Raw genomic sequence first — 27,542 nt, 5'->3', positions numbered from 1 at the left:
AGTGGCCTCGATTCTTCTGCAACACACAGTCCTGTTTCCCCCAAATTTCTTTGCTCTGCTCTGTTCCTGGGAGCTGCTTTGGTCTGTGAGGAAGTTGTAAATATTAAGAGGCAAGCTGGTTAACCTTTGGCATGCGGATTGCACTGAAAGAAGTTCCTGTTTCAGGGGCTGGAGTGGAGCTTCCTTGTGACCCAGGTCCTCTTCTTTTCCCACCTGATGTTGTACTGGACCAATTTCCCTGCCTTTATGGCTTGTGTGATCCGATACGTGGGTGGCGCTGTGGGTTAAACCACAGAGCCTAGGACTTGCCGATCAGAAGGTCGGCGGTTCGAATCCCGCAACGGGGTGAGCTCCCATTGCTCAGTCCCTGCTCCTGCCAACCTAGCAGTTTGAAAACACGTCAAAGTGCAAGTAGATAAATAGGTACCGCTCCGGCGGGAAGGTAAACGGCGTTTCCGTGTGCTGCTCTGGTTCTCCAGAAGTGGCTTAGTCATGCTGGCCACATGACCCGGAAGCTGTACGCTGGCTCCCTCGGCCAATAAAGCGAGATGAGCGCCGCAACACCAGAGTTGGCCACGACTGAATGGTCAGGGGTCCCTTTACCTTTACCTATGGCTTGTGCGATCCGATACCTGTGTGCTTGATCAGTAGACAGATCCTTTACGACATTGCCACTCAGTGAAGTAAGAGGCTCTGCGATGGAGAGTGGCATGGAGGATCAATTTCAAGTTCTGTATCAGTGTGTAGCATCTTGCCAATGTTACCTGTCTTACTTGCTTGTTGGAGAAGGTCTTCCATTGAGTGCTTTTCTTAACACATCCGGCTTCTCTCTTCTGTCCCCTCGCAGCTCCTGGGCAGCTTTAAAGACAAGGAACGCTCCACCATTGCCCAGAACGTCAAAGGGAGGAAGGTCTGGATTGGGATCAAGAAGCTTCTGATGTTGATTGAGATGTCAATGCAGGTAAGGTGCCTTGCCCTCTGGTCAAGCCAGAGTCTGGAACTGGATTAGCTGTGGGGTAATAAGACACCCACTTGGTTTTGCCTCTCTCAACTCCCAGGGGCTCAAAGCTCTTGACAACCTAAACACCCGCACATTAAAATGTCAGTAATGATTAGGCTAAAAAAAAACAAAACATCTACTGCAGGGTTTGCTTCCTAGCTACGATTTAACAGTTCAAAAACTACAGACCCTATCCCAAGAACTTGTCATCTAGTCTGTGTATATTTATCTTCGCTGCAAATTAGATGGGCAAATTGACCACGGGGGACAGGCCGGATTTGCCCCTCCCTGGCGTTTGTCTGTAGCATCGGAAAAGGAAGATTTCCTTAGCGGGTTTTTAGCTCTCTTGTTGTAGCATTTCGAAAGCAGCTGGAGCCGCAGCTAGACGACTGCTTTGTAAAATAATAACTTGCGTGAAAAGGCCGGTATCCAAATTAATGCGCAAGGATTGCTGCTTGTACAGTAGGACTCTCCCCTGCCCACCCCCCCACCCCACTTCAAATCTGCTCTGGAGGGCGGGGGGAACCCCTAGAGAAGATCTACAGGGGCAGTTCTGTTGCCCAAGCAAAACTCCTTGCATTGATGGACCAAGTTACTTAGCACTACTTTGGATAAAACACAAATTGTTTTCCCTCCCCGTCACTAGATATATACAGTGGTACCTCGAGTTACAAACGTCTCAGGTTACAAACTCCACTAACCTGGAAGAGTTACCTCGAGTTGAGAACTTTGCCCCAGGATGAGAACGGAAATCATGTGCTGGCGGCACAGCAGCAGCAAGAGGCCGCATTAGTGAAAGCACGTCTCAGGTTAAGAACAGTTTCAGGTTAAGAACGGACCTCCGGAACGAATTAAGTTTGTAACTAGAGGTACCACTATATGTAAGATGGGGAACCTGTGACTCTCCCAATGTGGCTGGATTTCAGCTCCCATCAGCCCCAGCTGACGTAACCAATGTTCTGGGCTAACATCTGTAGGGCTGCAGGTTCCCCAACTCTGATAAGTATCAGCAGAGGATAGGAACACCGATGGCTACTTTAACAACAGCTGGATGGAATTGTTCATATATAGAAGCACTATGTTTTTGGATGTTGCAGGCAAACAGGGAAAGGCTATCCATCATCGCCAAATTTAGCCACAGTTGGAGTTCAGAATATTGAACTTTGGCCTGGCCCAGCAAGCAGTTCTTACTTGGGGTTCAGTGATAAAGCTTGCCCTTTTGCACACATTCAATTTCATTCCACTTTTAATCTGTATGCCGCCTTTCGATATTGCAAGGTGCTTTGCAAGCTGAAGAAACAGCTTAAATAGACAGCAAAGATCACACACCTAATGACAATCTGATCCGATACGGAAAAGTCATAATTTCAGGTTCACACCTTGGCTTCTCCGGCTGAGGGATCTCTGGCAGCAGGGAAAGATCTCTGCTTGCAGCTCTGCAGCTTGCTGGAGCCAACAAACCTGGGTGTGATGGACCAGTAGCTTCCTGTGTTTATATTCTCGCTGTGTACAGCACCATCCCCCATCTGAGTCTTTTGCAGACTCCCGGGAGTTGTGCTTTTTTGCCTTCTGCTCCAACTTTGATGGGAGCTCACAGGGGAGGCTATCCCTATGTATGGTGCCCTCCGTCATCTGCGGGCAATGCTTCTTCACTCTCCTGGGACCGGGCCCTGTCTTCAGGTGCGGCTAAATGAAGAGATTCCTTGCACCTTCCTGGGACAGGCTTCCCGGCGCAAGCCAAGAGGCAAGCAGTTCGGCAATGTGTTAAGCCCGTCCCCCGCCCCTTCCCTCCCGTGTGGCTCGTTCTCTGCGATTCTGTTGAAACTTGCACAGGGCTGGGGATCTGCTCTGACTGGATGTCACCCGAGGGTACAGAGTCATTTATCTAGATTACTTTTCCCTCTCTCTCTTCCCCTTGACTCTTTAATTCCATACCCGCAGGCAAAAGTCAGTAAGTTATTGCTCACACCTATTAAAGTGTATATAATGGGCAGAGATCTGCAAGGTTACGGCCAATTTCACCCTTTTCGGGGCGCCTTTTAAAGTTGGATTAGAATTGTGGACGTGCATCCAAAAACATATTTATCTTTTGGCAGTGGGGTGGCGGGCGGCAGGAAGTTTGAAGTTTAGGGCCTTGCTTTCCGAGATGCAATGTTTCAGAGGTGGGACAGTGGTATCGTGAGAGAAGAAGGGGTCTGAATGAAGGCAGGAGCCGGAGTCAAATTGTATCGCACGTTCCTTGCAACTGCGATTTCCTAGTGGTGGAGGTGTTTATTCCTGGAAGGCAGGTGGCCTTTGACTTTCCCTGCTACTCCTAGAATACCATATTTTTCGCCCTATAGGGCGCACCGGCCCATAGGTCGCACCTAGTTTGGGGGGGGGGGGAATAAAGGGAAAAAATTTATTTCGCCCCCAGGCGCGGGGCTGGGGAGGGGAAGCCCGCCGGGCTCCCAAGGCTTGCAGAGAGCTGCCCGAAGCCCGGGGTGCGCTCCGCTGCGCTCCCCAGGTTTCGGGCTGCAGGCTGCTGTCCGCAAGCCTTGGGAGCCCAGCGGGAAGTTGCGCCGGAATCCCAAGGCTTGTGGAGAGCTTCCTTGCTCTTCAGGCTTCAGCGAAAGCCTGCATTCGCCCCATAGGACACACACACATTTCCCCTTCATTTTTGGAGGGGAAAAGTGCGTCCTATAGGGCGAAAAATACAGTATGTTCAGAAACCTGAGTGTGATGCTTTCAATGAGGTAGCATGCTGTAGTCCAAAACTCGACCTGAAACAAGACCAAATTAAGCTTCCACCCCTGTGGTTGGGATATTTTTGAGGGGCTTTAGGGGACAGGGAAAGAAGCATGCTTTTTTCTGCACTGACAAGAAGGAGGAAAGTGGATTTATTATTTTTTTGTGCCACAGCTGGTGGCTCAGGAGCCAAAATAACTCACATAGTAGGTGATATCAATGGTCCATCCAGTTTGCCATTGCTTCTTCTGCCCCTGCCCAGCCAGATGACCCAGGAAACTTCATAAACTGAGCCTGACGGCAACATTGTCCTATTTTGGGGTATTCCCCACCAGTGAAGAGTTGAGTGCATCTCCAAAAAAGAGTGACTACTTTGAGGTGTTTAGTAGGTTCTCTCCCACCTCATTCTCCTTCGCCACAGACTTGGGGTTGGTATTCTGAGAAACGAGAGTAGCAAAATGCTTCAACTCAAATCGCAGGATCCGATGGGCTCCCAAGGACTGGAAGAATCTGTTTTTGAAAGCTCCCCCAGCTTCAAAAACATGTTAAAGGACTGGTGGTAATGGGGGTGAGCACCGCAATTTAAAAAACTGGGCGCCCCAAGTCCTCTCGGGCAAGTGGAACTGGTTTTGTGGCTCTTTGCACGCTGGCCATAATATCGTCTACAAATTGGTTTATCAGAAAAAGCCATTGTCTACTATCCTGCCTGCTCATCACCTCCCATAAGTTGCTTGCATTAAAATGTGGCTTCTAAATAATCCCACAACCAATCTAGAATTTCATATCTGGGTCAGAATTTTAGACCCCAAATTTATAGCACTATAAGCATGGGAATTTAATGTGAACACTTTTTTTTTTTTAAAGATCACCTACAGATGTTAGATTCCTTACATTTTCCCAAAGTGGAAAATTAGAAAACTTTTTAAATAGGTTGTTGCAAGAACCCCTTGGATTAGTGTGAGGGTGTTAATGGGGGGGGGCGTCCCCTCATGCTAAGTTTCCCCCCTCCTCACTGGGGTGCAAAAATTCAGTCACTTACTGGCACCTAAAAAAAAGTGGGTCTGATCAACTGGGTTTTTGAATGAGGCTGCAGCCCTTTGAAATGTTGATGTGTTAAAGGCTCATTCAGAAGCGTTCAGCATTATTTGTAAGGGGCTACTTGCTTTCCACTGACAAAACCCAGGTTTAGTAGGGATTCCCTGCAGACTCCATATTTGAGGGGAATTTGAAAAATCTCACTTCACGCCTTCCCTTCCTTTGTCTTTCAAGGTTTGCCATGCGTTGCCTCCACACTTCTCAGGCCTTTCAGCATCTCGGGCTGCTAAATTGTGCCCTGTGCAAATTTCCAGGCTTGTGCAAAGAACCGCAGGATACAAACTTGAGTTTCAAGAGAGGCAGTGCAGTGTAACGGTTATAGTGTTCAGCTAGAACCAGGGTAAGGTAAAAGGTAAAAGATCCCCGCGACGGGGTGAGCTCCCGTTGCTCTGTCCCAGCTCCTGCCAACCTAGCAGTTCGAAAGCACACCAGTGCAAGTAGATAAATAGGTACCACTTCGGCGGGAAGGTAAACGGTGTTTCCATGCGCTCTGGCTTCCATCATGTCCCGTTGCTCCAGAAGCAGTTTAGTCCTGCTGGCCACATGACCCGGAAAGCTGTCTGTGGACAAACACCGGCTCCCTTGGCCTGAAAGCGAGATGAGCGCTGTAACCCCATAGTCACCTTTGACTGGACTTAACCGTCCAGGGGTCCTTTTTTTAAACCAAGAACCAGGGAGTCCCAAGTTCAAAGTCCCACTCAGCTATGAGTGGCTTTGGGTTGAATCATTGCCTCACAATCTTACCTACCTTACAGGGCTGTTGTGAGGATGAAATAAGTGTGTGTGTATGACCACAGTCTTGAGCTCATGGAAGAAGGAAGATACAAGCCTAAGAATAAATAATAAGACAGTTTTGAGTTGGTTTAGCCCCGACTGCCCTCACCTGCTCCTTGTCCCTTTAGAAAGGTGAGCTTGCTGTGGTTCACTGGTTGATTTTGTCTCTCTCTTTGTGTCTTCCCTTTGAACTTGCGAAGATGGATCCCGAGTACCGCGTGCGAAAATTCCTGGCACTTCTAAGAGAAGAAGGAGCGTAAGTGACAGTAAGAGCATCTGACAGGGGTGTGTCCGCTTATTCTTGCCTAATCTGCCTGCATGCTTAATAACTCGCCATGTGCCATTGGCCCAGGCCAGAATATTAGCAAGAGTCCTTTTTGTAAACCTTGGTTTTACAAAAAGAAAAAAGGTTCATCTTCGGCCTTGGTGGCTGTTTAAATTACTCCATTCCTGCTTCATCCTACTTTCGAGGTTTGGGGTTTTTCTTCTTATTTCAACATTTTGCTTATTCACCAGCGACATGAGTGTGTGCGAAAATGTGTTGCATCCATTTGTGTCTGTGTGTGTGTGTGTGTTCGTGTAAAAAGGGAGGGAGTTTTGTGGCTCAAGCTTGCATAGGAACCATATTATTATTATTCATATGTGTATACCACCCTATACCCGCAAGCCTCAGGGTGGTCACAGCATGAAATCACAGTATAAAAAATTTATACGATCTCTGCTGCAGGTACCTAACTGCGTCCCCAACTCCGTACTTCTGTTGGAAGCTGGTGAATGCCCAATTTCAGCTAGAGCGTGGTGGGCTGCCCTAAGACATTGGCTCAGGATTTCAGTGTTTAATCTAGGGAAGGGTCTGTACCAACATTTGACCAATGAGGAATTTGTCAGCAAATGGCAGAAAACCATGGCTAAAAAAGCCACCTCTATTGGTCTGTCTCCCCCCCAACTGTATTACCTGGGCTATGAAGGCGCCCAAAAGGTTTTAAAGCAAAGATTATGGGACAATGCACACAGTGACTTGCGATCTCGGTCACACGCAGTCTGTGGTCCACTGGCAGCAGGAGTTCAATATGGGTATGTCTTTGAGTTAACACCTTACATCAAAAACCTGACAGTACCTAACTATCGAAGGCTTTTCACCAAGGCCAGACTGAATGTCTTCCCCTCTGCAGTGCTGGATGGTAGGTTGAGAGGAGTTCCCTACCAGGACAGACTTTGCTCGTGTGCTCAAGACATCGAGTCCATAAATCATATTTTGTTACATTGTGCGAAGTATGAGCAGGCCAGGGCTGAACTGATACTACCCTTGCTGGTGCCTTTTCCGGGAAAGTCAGAGGCTCACTATGTCAGGTTCCTACTGGAAGACCGGACAAAAGCTAGAACGTTGGCAGTGGCAAAGTTTTTATCGGTGGTTGCAAGAACAAATGAGCCCTATATTCCAAACAAAGTGCTTGATTAACCTGGAGGTAGGCTGTATGAACTCTGTATTGATTTGTAATGTTTTGTTGGGTCTCTGGACCGTAATAAAGATTGTTGTTGTATAAAAACAAACAATACATAATAAAAACAAAAACAAGAATAACCCAATAATTCCCTCCTCTCCAACACATTTTAAAAGGCCATTGGATGTCAGTCAGCCCAAGGCCCAGTTGAAGAGAAACGTTTTCGCCTGGCACCTGAAGGTGTATATTGAAAGCGCCCGGCAAACCTCCTTGGGGAGAGCATTCCACAAATGGGGAGCCACTGCATAGAAGGCCCCGTTCTTGTTGCCACCCTCCAGACCTCTCAAGGAGGAGGCACACGAAGGAGGGCCTCAGAAGATGATCTCGGGGTCCGGGTAGGTTCATATGGAGAGAGGCAGTCCTGGAGGTATTGCAGTCCTGAGCCGCTTAAGGCTTTGTAGGTCAAAACCAGCTCTTTGAATTGGGCCCGGGAGCTGATAGGCGTGTCATTTATCCTTTCTGTATAGCCATACTTTCTGACCCCCACAAAGCCCCTTGCTTTCATACTTTTTTTGGCCTGGCTTTGACATCATTGTGAGGGAAAGCGCTCTGAGCATGAGTGGCTAAGAGCAGCTGATGTACTGCCTTGTAACCAAACCCCTGGCCACTAATCTGGGTCTCCAGCAAGCTGAAACTCAAGATTAAATGCCGCGAGCTGAGCAGCGTGTTGCAAAACAAAAACAAAAACAAAACCCCAGCACCGTTCCTCCTGCTCTGATCTGTTTCAGATTGCAGTTGTGTGGGGGAGGGTTGTGTTCAGACCCCCTGCATGTAGAAAAGCAGCACACCAAGGAGGAAGCGAAACTAGACCCTTTCCTCCGTTACATGGAGGGAGGTTCTGATGGAGGGGAATTTACAATCATGCCTGTTCCCTCCCTATGAAGATGTGCACACCCAGATGGCGGTACCGCATGGATATTTTTGAACGTGTTGGGCTCTGGAGCCATTTCTCTTCCGGGCCGGTGAGTCTATAGATTTAGCTCTTCCACAGCGTCACAGCGGAAGCGGTGATTCCTGGAAGAGCTCCCATAAGGGGCTAGGAGAGAGGTGTAGGCAATTCATTCACACACAGCTTTGTGGGTTCAAGGGAGGAGTTTCTGCGGACCCCTGGTTTAGATCTGGACCCAATTCTGTACCTCTCCGGGGTGAGATAACGTGAGGGAGATTCTGCTAAAGGCAGCATATGGGTCGCCTGCTTTGGGGCTGTGCTGTTTCCCCATAGCCTGCTCCAGTGCCGAGCGATAGCCCGCTGAACCTCTTTCTTTTTGCAGCTTGGAGGATTAATGCCTGATGCACAGCCATCTTTGTGACTCCGCATGCGCTTCCCATCTCTGGATGCCCAGCTGTGTGTGCCACTCACCACCCCTCCCCCAAGATATGCCCGCCCTTTGTGGAACCGGTTGCCCTCTTTTTCTTTGCAGCAGCCCGCTGGACTAAGAGGGAAGCCTTGGGGCAGAAGCCGGTGGCTGGGGAAGAAGCCAAGCGAGAGCCCACCTCCTCCAGGACCTCCTTCTCCTCCTCCTCCTCCTCTTCCGTGTGGTGTGTCTGGACAAGAGCCTAACGTTCGGCCTCCTTCAGAGACTCCCCTCACCCCTCCTCTTTGCATGTCGGACGCAGCCGAACACTCCGCCCTTTGTTATCTATCGTCCTCGATATCCTGGTGTCTCGTGGCAAATCAAAACTCTCTATCTAGAGTAACTGCTTTCGTATTATGCTGCCTGCCGCACCTGCTCACTTGGTTTTGGCGCACAGGGGGGAGGGAAATGAACGTGCCCCATGCAGGCCTGTCCGTGTTAACGCGCAATCTGGCGGTAGCCCCTAAGGCCCCAAACACAGGGAAGTCCTCCTCATTCCAGACCCGTATATGGTCCTCCTTAAAGCTGCTGGTATCCCCAAGTTCCCCCTTTCTCCCACACATTCACACAAGCGGTTTGGTCCTCATGGGCCAATACTGCACTGTGGAGCTTCAGACTCGTCCCAGGGGGAAACGGAGAATGAAGTATTCATCACAAGACCAGGATCCAGAGAGAGTTTTTAGGAAAGAGGGGAAATGGTGGCTGCACCCTTCCGTTCAGAGGCTCGACAACATTTGCAGTGGTGGCGGCTAGTTAATTCCCAGTGGCTATTGGCCCCTGGGCATGGACTTTGGACACCCAGCCGGACTTTGGTGCACTAAAGCAGGGGTAGACAGCGCAGGGCTACCCCTTCAGCTCCCATCATCCTTGACCATGCCGGCTGGGGCTGATGGAATTTGTAGTCCCCCAACCCCCATGGGCTATCCCTTCACTAATGGTTTCCTATAAAACAGGCAGCGTGTTCCCACCTGTAGATGCAGACAGCTTAGTATTCCTGCAAAAGTTTGAAAACAGCCTGCAGCTTTCTGTTGCAGTGCCCTTCCTCACTGGAGTCTGGCCCCTTGTGATGTCCCGCAGATCTGTCGCAGGAGGCCTGGTGTGCAGTTTCCTCCGTATGCGGTTGCCACAGGCATGAGCGCATAGCGATCTTCCCAGGTGGCTATCAGAGACCTTGGTCTCTGCTGTCGGCTTCTTGCTTTTCAGTGTAGCGGCATCCCAAAGGCGGAAAGCTATTACGCTTCTTCCAGAGAGGCTTCCTTTGCTGTGCTCTGCAATAGTGAACCAATCGTCCCATTTGCTCTTGGGAAACCACCAAGCAATGTTTACGTTAGAGCCGGATTAGTTGTTCCACCTATCGCCACCGCCCGGCTGCGTTTTATTGCAGAACTTGTCACCTGGATGAAGTTTCCCCGCCATATCGGCAGCAATTGCCCAGCCGATTTGGGAGTGAGGAAACTACACGAGAGGGGCGCACATGCACATAGTACCGAGTTCTGCTAAGCCCATAGGGACAGGAGGGTAGGAAATTAATTACGGAGGTTCTGCTTCCTCTCAATCAGCTCTTAACACTCCTCTGTAGAAATACAGATGGTTTAATGGCCCTGAATAATCTTCCTCCACCTCATCCACAACACAAGCGAGTGGCTGGACCGACCTTCCGTCTTGCTGAAACCCCCCTATATATCACTGACGGGGTCCTCATTCCCCACCTCTCCCAAGTTGCTACAATCAGGCAGCTGAAAACTACACTTGACTCCTTTCCGCCCTGTGCAGCAAAAGGAAATCAGTTGTGTTAGAAGTTGCTGCAATGTACTTGAATCACAATGGATGCATTTATTATAACGTGGGTTAGCAGCTTTATCCTCTTTTTTAGTTTCACCCCCCCCCTTTTTTTTTAGTGTTGAGGATTATGTGAATCGCTGGTGGAGCTGTGAAATCCCCTCTTCAGTTGTGCGATTGCTCTGTTTCCAGCTGCACCTTTGCCTCCACACCCCTCTCCCCACCCGGCCCAAATCTCAAGAACCTTCTCCTTTCTCCACCTTCTTTCATCTTCCAGCGAAAGGGAAACACACATGTTGTATTTAATGTAACGTCTTGGAACCAAATGATGTAAAACATTTTTATTGTGGGGTTTTTTTCTTCTTTTTTGTCCAAAGCTATATTCACAGAGAGAGAAAAATACAAATATATATGTATATATCGATTGATTGTATGTTTAAAGCGCAGGTGAACTGATGCAATAAAAAGGCACAGATACTCAGGTGTTCGGGTGGTTTGTGAACGGCGCGGGAGATGAGCGAGTCGTTCGGCTCTCCTTGGAATGTCTGCGCAATCAAAGACTCAAGCAGTGCCACAGAAATGTTTCAACTAGCTTGTCGCAATGTGAAGCTTTAAAGGCCAGAGCTTTGTTCAGCAGATATGTGGCTTGAGAATGTCCCTATTTTCATTGGAGAAAAGTTGGAGGGTATGAGAAGTGTCTGTGTACAGTTGTACCTCGCAAGTTGAACAGAATCCGTTCCGGAAGTCCATTCAACTTCCAAAACCAAAATGTGGCTTCTGATTGGCTGCAGGAAGCTCCTGCAGCCAATCGGAAGCCGCAACGGGCGTTCGGCTTCCAAAAATCGTTTGAAAACGGAACACTCACTTCCGGGTTCCGAAAGGGAGCCGATTTGTTTGGGAACCAAGGCATTCGAGATCCAAGGTACGACTGTGTATGGAAGCAGTACCTGAAGGGTACATTCTCAAGGTTGGGTACCACTGATGCCAGAGACGCAGAGGGTCCTGCTTAGTCAACCAGATGAGGAGCAGAAGACCAGGATTCCAGGATTTATACCAGGCCTGACCTTATACACAGGCCTTACACTGCCTGCCAGTTGCAAGTGTTGCTTGCTCCAGTTCCCTTCCATAGCTGAAGAGGGTTCTGCCACCTCAGTATACCCAGTGCCAGGAAGTTTTAGGTTAGGACTCAGAGATTCCCATTTCAAACCCACAAGTCCCAGATTCCTTTCCCCTCCCCCTCGCCTTAATGAAAAATCAAATCCACTGCCCCCACTCCTTGCTCTCGTTCCCATTAATAATTCTCCCTTTTAAATATTTCAGAATCAGTGCTCTGTGCCTTTAGAAGTCGAGATAAAAAGAACGGGGAGCTAATAACTCCCGAATTGTAAAAGTCCTCGAGTGCAAATTGCCTCCTCCGTTGTGCCTCGTGGGTTCTGACAGTAGCTTTCTTGTGTCTCTTTTCCCTCATGGAACGAGTAATGACATTTTTAAAAATTTCGATTAACCCTAGGCAGCCAACTCCTCCTTTCCACAGCACTTTCTCTCTCTCTCTCTCTCTCTCTCTCTCACACACACACACACACACAGCCTTGCACACTAACACGACAAAAAATATTCCAACAATTTTAAGTTTGCTTTTAAGTGCCTTTAACTTTATTGACTTAAAGAGGACCAAAGAGAGGTGAAATATATTTCTTCTTCTTCAAATATATATAATATATATATATTTATATAATATATAATCTTAGTTAACTCAAAGGTATATATATACATTGTATAATAAATAATTATAAAAAGAGCATTTTCTGAATATAACTTTCAAAAAAGGCTGGAAACCCTCTACGGCTTTGTAAAGAACTTTGGATACAGCAGGTTGAGGGGAGGCCGGGGGGGGACGGGGACGACTTAATGTTCCCCAAAAGATGACTGGAATATATAGTTTATTAGTATGCATATGCCTGTACCAGCCCCTTTCTAGTCAAGCATAGTGGATAAGAGATCGAGGGCAGGCTGAGTGACTGCAGGAATGAAACTAGGATATATTTCACCCAGTTTGGTACACACACAGGCTGGGAGCCTCAATGTTGCCCCTCTGGAGGCTTCACCCGGGGCAAAAAAACCTGGCTAGCCCCCCTGTAGCTACCGCACTGCCTCTCTGGAACAGATTCCTTTTTTTAATCACAAAAATCAGCCGTGAAGTTAAGCGCGGTTACTGCTAGCCAGGAATCCTCCTAGCCAGAATCTTACCATTGACCGCTGATCAGCATTAATGGTAGCTAACAATACTGACCTCTTCCTCAGTTGCGGATCGCAGTTTGCGATGCCATCGCCCGCTCCCAGCTGCTCTCAACTTCAGTGAGAGAACTCCCATGTGAGGTCTACAGCAGCACAGGGGTCTGTTTAGTGTGGGGAATTTTTGCTGCTGAGTACACAGCGGGCTTAAATACCGTATTTTTTGCTCTATAAGACGCACCAGACCATAAGACACACCTAGTTTTTGGAGGAGGAAAACAAGAAAAAAAATATCCTGAATCTCAGAAGCCAGAACAGCAAGAGGGATTGATGCGCATGAAAGCAGCAATCCCTCTTGCTGTTCTGGCTTCTGGGATAGCTGCGCAGCCTGCATTCACTCCATAAGACGCACACACATTTCCCCTTACTTTTTAGGAGGGAAAAAGTGAGTCTTATAGAGCAAAAAAATACGGTATGTACTCTGGCTGGCTTCTGGCTAATGCTATAAACGCCCAGACACTTTGGCTGTGGGTAAAGGTCTATTCAACCAGCATTGTGGAGATGGCTTTAGGAGGTATGGCAGATGAGAAACTTGAGTGTGCCCCATCTCACAAAAGGTCAATACAGTGGTACCTTGGTTCTCGAACTTAATCCATTCCGGGAGTCTGTTCGGCTCCCGAAACCATTCGAAAACCAAGGTGTGGCTTCCGATTGGCTGCAGGAGCGCCCTGCAGCCAATCAGAAGTTGCGGAAGCCTCGTCAGATGTTTGGCTTCTGGAAAATGTATGCAAACCCGGACACCTACTTCTGGGTTTGTGGAATTTGGGAGCTGATTTGTTCGACAACTTAAGCTGTTCGAGAACCAAGGTACCAGTGGTAATGCAAGTCTTTTATGTTGCCAACAAAGACCCTTGCTTCCAAGAACTGGAAGTTCTAGTATCAGCCTGTCCCAGGCTTCAAAAGTGGCCGTTGACAAGCTGGGAAGGATGAATAGGAGAGCTGTGGAAATGATCAAGAAGGTAAAATCCCCGTGAGGAATGAAATCGTGTCAGTTCAGACCAGGGGAAATGAAGTATTAATGTGGGACAAATCGCTCTTGCATCTTTCCAGTGTTTTTTAAAAAAATATCTCGGAGAATGAATAATTCTTTTCCATCTCCTTCTGCTTGGAGCTGTCCAGTAAGTCTGAGGCAGGGAGCCGAAACCTGTGGCACTCCAGATCTTGTTGGACTCCCAACTTCCTTTGGCCCCAGCCAGCATGGCTAGTGGTCAAAGTTGACAGCAGTTGGGAGGTCCTCATCTGCAGAGCCATGGGTTCCCTGGAGAGACTGCTGGAGCGAGAGAGAAAAAGAGACATATCTAGGACAAAAAGACATAATAAAAGCGATCCTGATTGACAAGATTTTAAGAGAAGCAAGAGGAAAGTATTAGCATGCTTGGGGGACCCCATGTTGCAGAAGTGTGTGTGTGTGTGTGTGTGTGTGTGTGTGTGTGTGTGGCAACAACCCAAAAGGTAAAGGACCCCTGGCAGTTAAGTCCAGTCGTGGACGACTCTGGGGTTGTGGCGCTCATCTCGCTCTATAGGCCGAGGGAGCCGGCGTTTGTCCACAGAAAGTTTTTCCGGGTCATGTGGCCAGCATGACTAAGCCACTTCTGGTGCAACGGAACACCGAAACCAGAGCAGCGCACGGAAACACCGTTTACCTTCCCGCCAGAGGGGTACCTATTTATCTACTTGCACTTTGACGTGCTTTTGAACTGCTAGGTTGGCAGGAGCTGGGACCGAGCAACGGGAGCTCACCCCGTGGCGGGGATTCGAACCGCCGACCTTCTGATCGGCAAGCCCAAGAGGCTCAGTGGTTTAGACCACGGTGCCACCCGCGTTCCATCCACAAAAAACCCATCCACAAAAAACCCAACCCATCCCCCCCAAAACCCCACAACTTCAGCGACCATGAATGTTGCAGAGAGTTGGAATGCCTTGCTTGAAACTCTGAACTCCTTTTGGGAGAGAGAACACATTGTGATGCGCTGTTGCAGACCTCACTAACTCTAAAAGCAAACTCCAGTGATTGATTCTCTCGCCCCAAAATAAGATGGTGGTCTCTCCCGACCCACAGAAATACGTGCATTTGCAAATAAAAAGATAACGGTGTTTCTTAACAATCTAAAACCTGCCTGACGGGAACCTGTGAGCATCTTGATGGCAGCTGAGCCTGCAGAGGAAAAAATGGTCTAAAGAAACTGGGAGGCGATGGGAGTATTCCAATCATGTCTGCTTTTTGAGATGTGGAAGGACAATTGACTAACCCCCCTTCCCCATCAAAAGGGAAAGTATTATGGGATGAGAAGGAAGAAGTGACTTGCTCAAACCCCTGACCGCTTTTCGTAAGTATCCTAAAATGGGAAGGGAAGGATAAGAGTTGGGGGGTACCTATCCCATCTCCAGAACTGTGGACCTTATACCCAGGTTTGGGGATGACAGCCTTTTAGCATGCTGTAAAGGTAAGCAGGGGTGTGTTTTTCATTGCTTCCTTGCTCCTGAAACTCCACCCACCAACCCTGAGCCTTCACAGCACTACAAGGCTCCCATTCCATTGTCTGGAACCATGAAGAAGCACTTCTCTTAGGGGGCGGAGAAATGTAATGTTTTGTCGCAAGTTCCGCTTGTTTCCTCTAATAGCAGATTCAAACAGCCAAGTCCCTTTATCAGTTTGGAAACAAACAAAAAACGAGCAGAAATTTTTACACAGGAAATTTGCTAGGTGTGCAGAAACCCACGTTTGTAAATTTAAAAGCAATGGCCATCGGTCTCCACGAGCTGTTGAGCGTTGGGTGGAGGAAAATGGAAAAAAGAGAGGAGGGGGATTGGCTTATGTGAGCCCCTAATAGCTTATAATATGCAAGAGGCTGGTTGGCTGGCTGGAACCCTCAAACAGGAGCAGTAAGGATCCATCTCAACGTTTTGTTGTTGCAGATCCCATCGGTTGCCCTCCTGTTAACTCAACCTGCTGGGAAATGCTGTTAAGGTTTTAACAAAGGTTTACATTTTGAAGGAGGGGCTGGCGCTGCAGCTACTTCCAAGGGACCCCCCCCCCCCGCCACCATGCCAGTTCTTTTGGAATGTGCCCGGGTTATAGCAACACAATTGTATATACACATAAAATAGGGGGTTTGGGGAAACCCAGTTGAAAGGAGAACGATGATACACTCTTTACTCTCTCCCTCCCCCCCACTTCAACACCAAAATCTGCTGCTTCCACAGTGGATAACTCAAAACTCAGGCCGGGCATACAGGTGTGTGAGTGCGGAGGGAAGCTCAAGGTTTTAACATATGAAGCGATTCACAAAACAACCGCAGTCGTCGCTTGATGACTCCGAGGCCTGAGGCGGCCATCACAGGGTTGCCTTTTGTTTTCTTGAGCACCGATATTCTTTTCCTGCACCTCCGTAACCGCAGTGAGCAGCTGCAACCATGCCGCTCTCGTCAGTGTCGCTACAGCCTTGCTCAGTCCTTAGGGTTTTAAAAAATATATTATATTCTGATATGTGCAACAACAAAAAAACCAGACCCCCTCCCGTACCCCAAAACTGTTTCGGCTTGAAATCAGGAACCTGTTTTAACAAGAAAGAAGGGAGATGCTGGCAGGATTGGCAGAAGGTCCAAGGAAGTCTTGTTACGTTGATTTCCAACAGGGTGGTTCTTCCGCCATTGCCTGCCTTCGCTAGGAAGGAGGGAGAGAAGGGCTCCTGTTTTTTCTTCTCCGTGTTCAGGCGTCAGCAGCTGCAACGCTGGTGTTTGCTGGCAGTCTCTTCACATTTATCATTCCGCTCTATCAAGGGCCTCTTTCCAGGAAGACAAAGCAAGAAAAAACAACAACAGCACAATCACTGCCAATGTTTATTATTATTATTATTATTATTATTATTATTATTATTATTATTAGGGTTTCTTTTCTCTGTCTTAACAGCAGTCACCTTGTCCATCGCTGGCTCTCCTGCCTCGATTTTTATTTCTAAATGAAAATCCGCCATAGGGTGGAGAAGGGAGTCAAATTGGGAACATTGTGCAGCTTGGGAAGAGCGCCACTGCTTCCTTGATCAAAACGGCTTCCGAAAAGCATCTATGCTCCATGGGAGCAAACAACTTCAGAGAAAGGTTTCAGTCAGGGAAATGGCACACTAGGGAACGGCCCGTCCCAAGTCACCCTCATGCTTGCTTTTAATCATTTTGAAAAATACAAGGGAAGCCATCAGGTCTTCCATACTGTCTTGGTCACAGCTGTGCCATACATTTAAAAGCATAACAGTGTTTAACAGTCATAGAGAATCCTGGGAACTGCAGTTGTTTAGGGTGCTGGGAACTTTAGTTCTGTGAGGTCCACATCCTTAAAAAGAAAACCAGAAAACCTGCAGTTCCTTGGATTCCTTGTGAGAGCCCTGACTGCTAGTGATAGAAGAGTGCTTTAAATTCATGGTGTCTGAACAGGGGACGGTTTCACACTGTTCCACGCAGAATTATTGCCAGGTGTGCCATGTTCAGCAAGGAACATGATGTTGGACTCCCAGCACCATGGCCAACGCTCAGGGAAGATAGAAGTCGTCGTTCAGCAACCTCTACAAGGCCACAGGTTCACGAACGATGTTCTAGAATCTCCTTAAAGGAGACAGGAGGCAGACTAAGCAAGAGGGATATTATTCTGCCATCTGTGCCATAATATGGGGCAGCCTGCATCCTTATCACCTGCTCTGCATCTTGTACGTAATCTTTACTCTCATCGTAAAAGGTGTTCATATTGGTGTTGAGATCTCCTAAGCTATTTTACTGTCGAATCGGGGTAACCCAAGACCTAAACAGTCCTTAACATCCCTATCCCTAAACAGCCTTGGTCCTGTATACCTGAAGGAGCGTCTCCACCCACATCATCCAGCCCGGACACTGAGGTCCAGCACCGAGGACCTTCTGGCGGTTCCCTCGCTGCGAGAAGCCAAGTTACAGGGAACCAGGCAGAGGGCCTTCTCGGTAGTGGCGCCTGCCCTGTGGGAATGCCCTCCCATCAGATGTCAAGGCAATAAACAACTACTTTACTTTTAAAAGACAACTGAAGGCAGCCGTGTTTAGGGAAGTTTTAAATGTCTGACGCTGTATTGTTTTTAATATTCAGATGGAAGCCGCCCAGAGTGGCTGGGGAAACCCAGCCAGATGGGTGGGGTATAAATAAATTATTATTATTATTATTATTATTATTATTATTATTATTATTATTATTATTATTTGAACTGGCAGGGCAACGGGGAGAAGGAAGAGAAGATCCTGGAGACGTGTCTCCGGAACTGGGATACATCACTGGGGATGGGGAAGGAGAGGTTGGTGCAGGAAGTACTCACAAGGTGGCAGAAGATGGCGAGGGTTTGGGGGGTCAGTGCACAGGAACCAGAGCAGCAGGACCCCTCACAAGAGCCAGAGGGGCCCCTGTCTCCACCAACATGGCGGGCTCTGAAGTGTAGGGGGCAGCGAGCAGGGTGCTCTAGGAGGCCGAGGCAAGCAAGGGTCCACAGCCCAGCTCCCTAGCTGGCCGGGTGGGGCTCACTAGCTCTGGGAGGGGGGGTGTGATTCCTCAGCTGGAGAAGGCTTGGGACAGGTAGGGGCCCTGTGTATTTGAAGGAGCCTCTTCGTTCAGCCTGGACACTGAGATCCAGCACTGAGGACCTTCTGGCGGTTACCTCGCTGCAAGACATGAAGCTACAGGGAACCAGGCACAGGGCCTTCTCAGTGATGGCACCTGTCCTGTGGAACGCCCTTCCATCAGATGTCAAGGAGATGAGTAACGATACAACCTTTAGAAGACATCTGAAGGCAGCCCTGTGTAGGGAAGCTTTTTTTAATGTGTAATTTTTTTATGGTGTTTTTATCTACGTTTGAAGCCGCCTGGAGTGGCTGAGGCAACCCGGCTAGATGGACAGGGTACAAATATTATCAATCCCAGATGCTGCAATCAGCATGCAATCAACATAACCCACACCAATATTTATTTATTTATTTATTTATTTAACCCCACCCATCTGGGCAGGCCTCCCTAGCCACAATGAGCGGCTTCCAACAGAATATTAAAAACACAGTAAAACACCATACATTAAAAACTTCCCTAAACAGGGCTGCCTTCAGATGTCTTCTAAAAGTCAGATAGTTGGTTATTTCCTTGACATCTGATGGGAGGGCATTCCACAGAGTGGGTGCCACTACCGAGAAGGCCCTCTGCCTGGTTCCCTGTAACTTCACTTCTTGCAATGAGGGAACCACCAGAACCACCAGAAGGCCCTCGGAGCTGGACCTCAGAACGATGGGGGTGGAGATGCTCCTTCAGGTATACCGGGCCAAGGCCGTTTAGGGCTTTAAAGGTCAGCACCAACACTTTGAATTGTGCTCGGAAACGTACTGGGAGCCAATGTAGGTCTTTCAAGACAGGTGTTATATGGTCTCGGTGGCCGCTCTCAGTCACCAGTCTAGCTGCCGCATTCTGGATTAATTGCAGTTTCTGAGTCACCTTCAAAGGTAGCCCCACGTAGAGCGCATTGCAGTAGGCCAAGTGAGAGATAACCAGAGCATGCACCACTCTGGCAAGACAGTCCGCGGGCAGGTAAGGTCTTAGCCTGCGTACCAGGTGGAGCTGGTAGACAGCCGTCCTGGACACAGAATTGACCTGTGCCTCCATGGACAGCTGCGAGTCCAAAATGACTCCCAGGCTACGCACCTGGTCCTTCAGGGGCACAGTTACCCCATTCAGGCCCAGGGAGTCCCCCACACCCGCCCGCCCCCTGTCCCCCCAAAACAGCACTTCTGTCTTGCCAGGATTCAACCTCAATCTGTTAGCTGCCATCCATCCTCCCACCGCCTACCTTTTTATTTGCACGTGTGGACATCATAAACTCGGATGCATTCCTGGCAGCTGACATAGCAGCACCAGTGGAAGATGCAATGACACTTCTCCTTCCTCTTCTCCGTCCGGGTGTTGTGGCCGCGGCCGCAGCAGAGCAAGTCGCACCCGTCGATCCCGTGCGAGGTCACGTTGCACATCCTGTCTCGGGTGCCGAACGAGCCGGTCTCGGGGTTGGGCTCGCAGAAGTTGGGCGAGTTCTCGTAGTAGACCAAGTCGCGCTCCGTCGGCGGCTTGAAGAGGGCGTATTTCGCACGCAGCGTCTCCACCCACCCGCGAGACTCCCGGTGTTTCTCCACCACCATCTCCGAAGCGCTGTCGTATTTGTCCTTCAAGTAGTCGCCAATGGCGCGGAAATCCGGCTGGGCCCACCAGCATGTTTTGACCTCGCAGCTGCCCGACAGCCCGTGGCACTTACATTTCAGGTGCATGTGGTCCAAGATCGTCTAAACCAAAGCGAAACGAAAACATGCCAGTCAAGTTCAGAGAAGCACAGAGAAGCACCCACAGGGCATCTTCCATCTAGGCTCTATTGGGGCTAAGGCCATGGACCAGGCAAGATTATTCTAATACAGTCATACCTCGTGTTGCGTTAGGTTCATGTTGCGTCTTTTCAGCTTGCGAATGCGGCAAACTTGGAAGAGTATACAGTGGTACCTCGGGTTAAGTACTTAATTTGTTCTAGATCCATTCTTAACCTGAAACTGTTCTTAACCTGAAGCACCACTTTAGCTAATGGGGCCTCCCGCTGCTGCTGCGCGATTTCTGTTCTCATCCTGAAGCAAAGTTCTTAACCCGAGGTACTATTTCTGGGTTAGCGGAGTCTGTAACCTGACGCGTATGTAACCTGAAGCGTATGTAACCCGAGGTACCACTGTACTTCCGGATTTCGCTGCCTGTGCATGCACAGAAGCGTTCTGTGCACTTCACACATGCGCAGAAGTGCTGTATCGCGCTCCGGGCTTGTGCAGAAGCGCCGCTCTAGTTGCGGACTTTTCGGGGTGCGAACGGCACCCCGGAATGGAGCGTGTCCGCAACTAGAGGTACCACTGTACAGTGGTACCTTGGTTCTTGAACGTCTCCTTTGACGAACGTTTTGGAACCCGAATGCCAAAAACCTGGAAGTAAATGCTTCCATTTTTGAACGTGCCTCGGAAGTCAAACTGCGTATTTTTCAATTTTCTCAATTGAATTTGCAGGCAGCCCTTTGCGCCTCAGTTTTCAAATGTTTCAGAACTCGAACGGTCTTCTGGAATGGATTACGTTCAAGAACCGAGGTTCCACTGTACAGTATATATATGATTACAGGGGCAAGATTGTTACATGCACAAGGATGGAAGGATACAGTCCTGCTATGGAGGAACGGTTGATAAAATGACTGGACTGAGATGGCAAAGTTGACGCGTTTAATTAGAGAGAGAAAATCGTTGGCATTGATTAAGGATTGGAAACTTCTTATGGACTTTTTGCAGGAAAGAGAAAATGGACTTGTAATATTTGGATTTGAAGACTGGAAAAATATTGGCTTATAGAAAATAAAATAGCTGGATGTTATTGAGTGAACACTATATTGAGCTGACAGACAGAGAACGGGAAGTCTTTTATCCTTTTCCATTTTCTTTTCTTTCTCTCTCTTTCCTTTTTATTTTAAATTCTGATTTTATAACCAAAGATTCCACTAACTAGATGTAGTAGTGAAAATTTTGAGTTTTGTGTTTGGTGGTGGTGGTTGTTTTGGATTTCCCAACGATATAATCACATGATCAGCATACAGGTTAATTGTACAGTTGTCTCAGCCTCAACTTCTTCAATGTTAATATTTTGTCAATTGGCCAGGGTTAGCGATTCTAAAGCTACTGAGGAAAATAAAAGGGACGAAGAGACATCTTTGCATAGTTCCTTTTTAATGGTATCATTTTTTTTCTTGAAAGTGAACTCTGCACTCAAATGCTTCTATGCAAATTTCTCTCATTAGACTTCTTCATTAAGGAAAAATGCTGCCAACCACTACTTTGCTCCATGAAATGTCATTCAGACCTTAAGGTCTTGATTTAATAAGGAAATTGGGTGGTAATTATGATAGAATAGTAAGCTGTTTGAATAGCGTTTTAGATTGTTCAGCTCTGCAAAGGCAAATTTATTTTATTGTCCCCCATATTGCTGATGGGCACTGAGGATGAGAGTAGTTTGTCTAAGGGAAACTAATGGCAGAGGTCAAATTATTTGCAGCTCAGCCGTTTAACTACCATGTTACACTATATATGATTCCTGTCTTGCTAAATCATATCTGCATTTTGGCATGACTTCAGCACAATCCAATGAACTTTTACTTGCTAGTAAATGCAGACAGCTTTCAGCGGCTTTCTTTATCTCTCCTCTGTTGACCAAGGCCTCCATCTCTTCTGTATATTCCTCACATACTCTTGGATGTCATATTTACTTAACTCAGTTCTGGGTAATATTTCTGAATTTTTATTGGGTGACTAGAAGATCAGTTCATAGGTTGCGCTATGTCGAACCATGGTTTAGCACGAATGAGCAGATGTGCAGCTTTCTGAGGAGAAAATTGTAGTCACTCCTTTCCCAGTACCACGGTTGCTAGACTACCTGGGGCTAAACCATGATTTGGCTTAGCATTGTGTCTAAACTGCAAAGTGCCCATCTGACTCTGCCAAGAGCACACCAGGAAGGCTATGGAACAAGTGCAAAATATCTGCTGGAAATGTAAAGAAAAAGAAGGCACCTTTTACCACATGTGGTGGAGGTGTAAGGTAATACAGTGGTACCTCAGGTTACACACGCTTCAGGTTACATACACTTCAGGTTACAGACTCCGCTAACCCAGAAATAGTACCTCGGGTTAAGAACTTTGCTTCAGGCTGAGAACAGAAATCGCGCGGCGGCAGCGGGAGGCCCCATTAGCTAAAGTGGTACCTCACGTTAAGAACAGTTTCAGGTTAAGAACGGACCTCCAGAACGAATTAAGTTCTTAACCCGAGGTACCACTGTAAAAGCATTATGGGAAATGATACATAATGGATTGGGGGAAAATGTTTAAAATAATGTTTGTGGAAAAACCCAGAGGCTTTTTTATTAGGAATGGTAGGTACCGATATTCCAAAGGAGCAGAAAATACTTTTTATGTATGTGACGACAGCCGCACGGATGTTACTAGCTCAGAGATGGAAAGAAAACCAAGTCCCTACCAAAAAGGAATGGCAAACTAAAGTGTTGGATTATGCCAAAATAGCAAAACTGACCTGAAGACTCAGGAATCAAGAAGACCAAAACTTCAGTGGTTAGACAAGATGGCCTCCTTAGGCCTGGGTTTAGTCACATTTTGGATTTCTCTGTTCTTACACCAGAGGCCTTTCCAGCGAGTAAGCTAGGCAAAATGGGGCAGGACATCTTTCCCCCAAGCTGTCTCGAGAAAAGGACAAAGAGGTGAAGGGGCACACTCACTGTTCTCCCAGCTTCATTATTGTGCCTGTTCATGGCGGAGCGGGCATCCGGGCGATTTTCTCGGGCGTCGGCAAACTCCCGCGAAACCAGCACGCCAAAGTCGGCGTCCTCGCTGCATCCTCCCCATTTCCAACCTTCGCCCGGCGGCCCCTTGTGATGCGAGTCGCAACCACAGATGGTGGACGTGCCTTCAGCGCAGGAGCGAGTGACGGCGAAGGCCACGCCGGCTGAGGCGATGGCGTGGACAAAGGCAGATTCTCGCGTGGCTGCGAACAAGAGGGAGAAAAAGACCCGGTTATTTTGCAAGCTGTGATCTTATCATTCGCCTTCCCATATGAAGCAGCTTATGGCTTTTGGATTTGAAAGTTCAGGCCCACAATCAAAAAGTCCCGTCTTTGTTCTCTTTTAGCAGAATTAGATTTCTTCCAAGTTCTGCCTCCTGCTATCTGCCCTTTTAGTATTTCTTTTTAAAAAATGAGATTATGTGCTATCTTTTGTTTTGCATGAAATGTCGCAGAGAGCTGCTTTGAGAGTTTGCGTCCAACAGTGAGGAATAATCCATCGCCGAGCTACGCTCAGAACAGGGACTGGGGCAGAAATGTAGGGGTTAGGCTCTTTGGAAAACATGTCATCATCCATTTACAAACTCCGGCATAAAGATTTAATTCCTTTTCTGTTGGTAACTGCAATGCTAGTAACAGCGTATCACTGGAAATCCCAGGTCCAGCTACCTCTTGAGACTGGGTTCAACAAAATTTGGGTTATAACTAGTTCAGAACGACTAACTGGGCTTAGAAGAATTGCAAATGGGTTTATTATAAAGAACATCTTTGATGAAACCTGGCCTCCCCTTTTTTCATACAGAAGGGGAAAAGGTTCTCTGTCGGTGAAGAACCTATATGGACTGCCAACATTTTAAGACCATGTAAAATGATGCCATAGACTTGACGCTTTGTTCTTTTCTTTGCAATGACTGCCCTGTATAATTAAAAACTCCAAAAACGAACGCTTTTCAGCTGTAAAAAGAGTGCACCTTCGATTTTAAATCTGGAAAACAAGAGTGCCTCTGGCCTTGGACGTTTTGGAACTGACTCGAGCCAAAGTAGCTCCCCTCAGGAAGGCTGCCTTCAAAAATAAAGTAAGATACGGCGTGCGAAGATAAAAACTCTGAGGGGAAAGTTGCCACCTCGAAACCGACGGAGGCTTCCGAAGATTCGGGAAAAGGCCGTCTGGAAAAAAGCCCAACTCTCCACCCCACCCCATGAGGCATGGGGGGTTGCCTGAGAGAGATTTCCCAGTGGCAAAATTGAAAGTTCCCAGAAGCGCTGAGGGGGCCGGGTTGGGGGGCAGAGCCTGGGTGGATTAGGGGCTCTTGACAGAGCTCCACTGTAACGGTCTCCTATCCAGACCCCGTTACCTGCTGGGACACTCAATTTGCCATTGTTTGCGGAGTGTCACACTGTATTACCCACATAATGTGGAATGTTTCTGCCAGGCCCGGCAGTACCCACGGGGCTGGCATTCCCCGCGGCCACCCCTTGGCAACGGGGCCCGCGGCCGCCCTGCCCTGCCATCCCCCCGCGAGCCCACCAGTCAGGCTAGGAAATCTCTATTGAGACCTCTGGTGCCGCCGGTCCTCCCCTCCTGGGCTCCGGGTGGCGAAAGGGCGTGTGAATGGCGCGGGGTTGTGAAACAGTTCAAGGTCTGGAACGATATCCCCCTGCCCCGGTGCACAGTGGGGATGGGAGCTTAGCTCTTTTCTCCTGGATATAAGCTCATTTTCTCTCCCTCCCCACCACCCGCCGCTGCCTTTAAATCTCCTGCGTTTATATCCAGTCCCCCTCTTTAAATGCAAATTTGTCATCTGTGTCACAGCTGAGGAACACTGCTGGGTTATCACAATGCTCTAGGGCCATTTCGCAGCCTCCGATTTCCTCAGCCGAGGCCCTGGAGATGCGGGTTTTGTTCGCCACATTTGTTCCAGGGAAATGCAGTCAGCTTCTCTTACACAGAGAGTCATTTGCTACGGCTCCCTGAGGAGGTAGCCTTTTCAGTCCTGAGGGGACCCACCTTTAACCTTGTTCTGCACCATGAGACCCACCTTTAACCATTTTCCCCCCTCAGCCTTTCAGAAACCTTTATTTTTTTAGGCCTTGAGGTGGTTAAAAACCTGGGCTACTTCAGGCTGTGGGTGATAGCTGTCAGACTCCTCCGTGTAAAAAACACACACAACACACTTCACTTTAGGCCAGTGGTTCCCGACCTTTTTTTGGCCATGCCCCACCTAAAAAAGGTAAAGGACCCCTGACAGTTAAGTCCAGTCACGAACGACTCTGGGGTTGCAGTGCTCATCTCACTTTACAGGCCAAGGGAACCGATGTTTGTCCGCAGACAGTTTTTCCGGGTCATGTGGCCAGCATGACTAAGCCGCATCTGGCGAAACCAGAGCAGCGCACGGAAACGCCGTTTACCTTCCCTCCAGAGCGGTACCTATTTATCTACTTGCACTTTGACATGCTTTCGAACTGCTAGGTTGGCAGGAGCTGGGACTGAGCAACGGGAGCTCACCCCGTCGCGGGGATTCAAACCGCCAACCTTCCAATCGGCAAGCTCTAGGCTCAGTGGTTTAGACCACAACGCCACCCGCGTCCCTAAGCATCTCTAAAATCTTGATGCCTCTCCCCTGTGACATATAATTCTTATTATTCAAAAAGTGAACTCCTACTCACATGGAGGAAGCCTAAAAGGCCATCAACTTGGTCTAACTCATTCTCAAATTGCTCCCCCCAAATCAAATTGGCCCCTCTGTGGGGCGTGTGCCCCACGTTGGGAACCATGGCTTTAGGTAATGAGATATTCAGGAGATTTATTGTCCCCTAGCCTTTCGGCTGAAAAGCTAGTTTTCTATGTGAAGGGAAATGTCTGCCTGGGGGAGCGTTTGATCATGTTTCCCACCCCCCACAGTTTAAAAGCCGAGACCAGGAAATGGAATTGTTCTTCCACTTTCTTGGTCTTCCTTTAACATGAAAACATGGTACAGTTAATATGGCCGGTTTTAGGCGTGGCACTAAGTTCAGCTCAGATTTCAGATTCTGCTCCCCCTTGGTTTTATTTATTAAAGTTAAGCTGCTTGTTAGCTTGGGCCTGCACGCATATGCAATTCATATCCTCCCTGGTTCCTTCTTTCCAAATTGATCAATCGTGGGGTTACATCAATCATGTTGTTAGGGCTGGGTGGCTAATAAATCATGACTGACTGATACATTAATCACATCTAGGCAGAGGGGATTTTACCACTTCCCCAGATTTTTGATTATTCAGACGTGGAGTGAAATTCTCTTCACTTTGCCCACTATTCCAAGTTGCCTCTCGATAAACTGCTGATCTGAAATTTAATGAGATGGGTGGGGGCAATAAGAGAAAACGGGAATTAAATAAACAGCCCCCCGGGAGAATGAAATATCCATTAAAAATGGTGTGTTTTTTTACAACCGCAAGTTGTCACCTGTCTCCCTCCCTCGGAAAATAAAATGTACAAATTTAATGGTACATGTAAATCCCAGTGGGCCCTCAGCGTGATCCACTGGGAAGGCCACCTGTCCAATGAGATGGCTGAGAACTTTGCAATGGCCTGGTAGGTTACTTTCACAGTTTCCCATTCAATTCATTGGGGTTTCCACAGGAGATCTTATTGCTGGATGGTGTTTTGTTCCACAAGGCCTATATCATTCTCCTGTGGGCTGTTGGGGGTATCTGTGTGTGTGTACAGTCTTGGTAATTTGTTAATCTGTACTTGCCCTTAGGTGGGACGTGGGTGGCACTGTGGGTTAAACCACAGAGCCTAGAGCTTGCCGATCAGAAGGTCGGTGGTTCAAATCCCTGCAATGGGGTGAGCTCCCATTGCTCGGTCCCTGCTCCTGCCCACCTAGCAGTTCGAAAGCACGTCAAAGTGCAAGTAGATAAATAGGTTCTGCTCTGGCGGGAAGGTAAACGGCATTTCTGTGCACTGCTCTAGTTCGCCAGAAGCGGCTTAGTCATGCTGGCCACATGACCCGGAAGCTGTACGCCGGCTCCCTCAGCCAATAAAGCGAGATGAGTGCCGCCACCCCAGAGTCGGTCACGACTGGACCTAATGGTCAGGGGTCCCTTTACCTTTACCTTTACTTGCCCTTAGACAGAGAGAATGTGAAGTATACCTGTATGTGAGATCTTAGATCTGACTTACTGAGCAGCTTACAGTAAATGCATTTTTTTCCTTCCCTCCCTCCCTGTATGATTATACTGGGACAACCTATGCAGCCTCCCTCTGTTGTTTGCAACAAAGCTGTATATATATATTTCCAGCAACATATAATTTGGTGTTGAAATCAGGTGTATTCTTTTAAAAAAAGGAGAGTGGCACATGCATTATTTTGCAAGTCAACGCTCCACATTAATGCCCTTAAACTGTTGCCATTAAAAAATTAAAAAATCCAGCTGTAATTTTTTAAAATTAAAATATTTTAAGGTCACGCTTTGCACAAACTGGGTGCCAGTTATTGGCATGTTCTATACGATAATCGTGAAGCTGCCTTCTCCTTTTGGCTCAATGGGTCGATGCCTCTCAGCCTAAGCCAACACACAGGGTTGTTGCAGGGAATAAATGAGGATTGGGAGAATCTTGAGCTCCTGGGAGGAGGAAA

General features: G+C 48.0%; 2 protein-coding genes across 9 annotated transcripts in view; one reads left to right on the top strand and one right to left on the bottom strand.

Moving 5' to 3' along the window:
- NSF (N-ethylmaleimide sensitive factor, vesicle fusing ATPase) overlaps positions 1-8,938 on the top strand; it is a 98,075-nt gene extending 89,137 nt beyond the window's left edge. For 2 of the 8 annotated variants that reach the window (XM_077917443.1, XM_077917442.1), the window contains exons 19-22: positions 848-961; positions 5,797-5,852; positions 7,215-7,433; positions 8,370-8,938. In XM_077917443.1, the coding sequence (XP_077773569.1) occupies positions 848-961; positions 5,797-5,852; positions 7,215-7,347 (303 nt within the window). In that variant the 3' untranslated portion in view covers positions 7,348-7,433; positions 8,370-8,938. Of the gene's footprint in view, positions 1-847; positions 962-5,796; positions 5,882-7,214; positions 7,434-8,369 lie in introns of all 8 variants that reach the window. The other 6 variants (XM_077917444.1, XM_077917445.1, XM_077917449.1 and 3 more) reach the window with 6 other exon arrangements.
- A 3,883-nt stretch (positions 8,939-12,821) lies between these two features.
- WNT3 (Wnt family member 3) overlaps positions 12,822-27,542 on the bottom strand; it is a 49,241-nt gene continuing 34,520 nt past the window's right edge. The window contains exons 3-5 of the mRNA XM_028702819.2: positions 22,861-23,126; positions 19,361-19,844; positions 12,822-16,309 (exon numbers count right to left, since the gene is read on the bottom strand). Coding sequence (XP_028558652.1) covers positions 19,365-19,844; positions 22,861-23,126 — 746 coding nt within the window. The 3' untranslated portion in view covers positions 12,822-16,309; positions 19,361-19,364. The remainder of the gene's footprint in view (positions 16,310-19,360; positions 19,845-22,860; positions 23,127-27,542) is intronic.

The sequence above is a fragment of the Podarcis muralis genome, chromosome 13 (assembly GCF_964188315.1).
Source record: "Podarcis muralis chromosome 13, rPodMur119.hap1.1, whole genome shotgun sequence".
NCBI lineage: Eukaryota > Metazoa > Chordata > Lepidosauria > Squamata > Lacertidae > Podarcis > Podarcis muralis.
The sequence above is the reverse complement of the archived record's forward strand: the minus strand, read 5'-3'. Positions and strand labels throughout refer to the sequence as shown.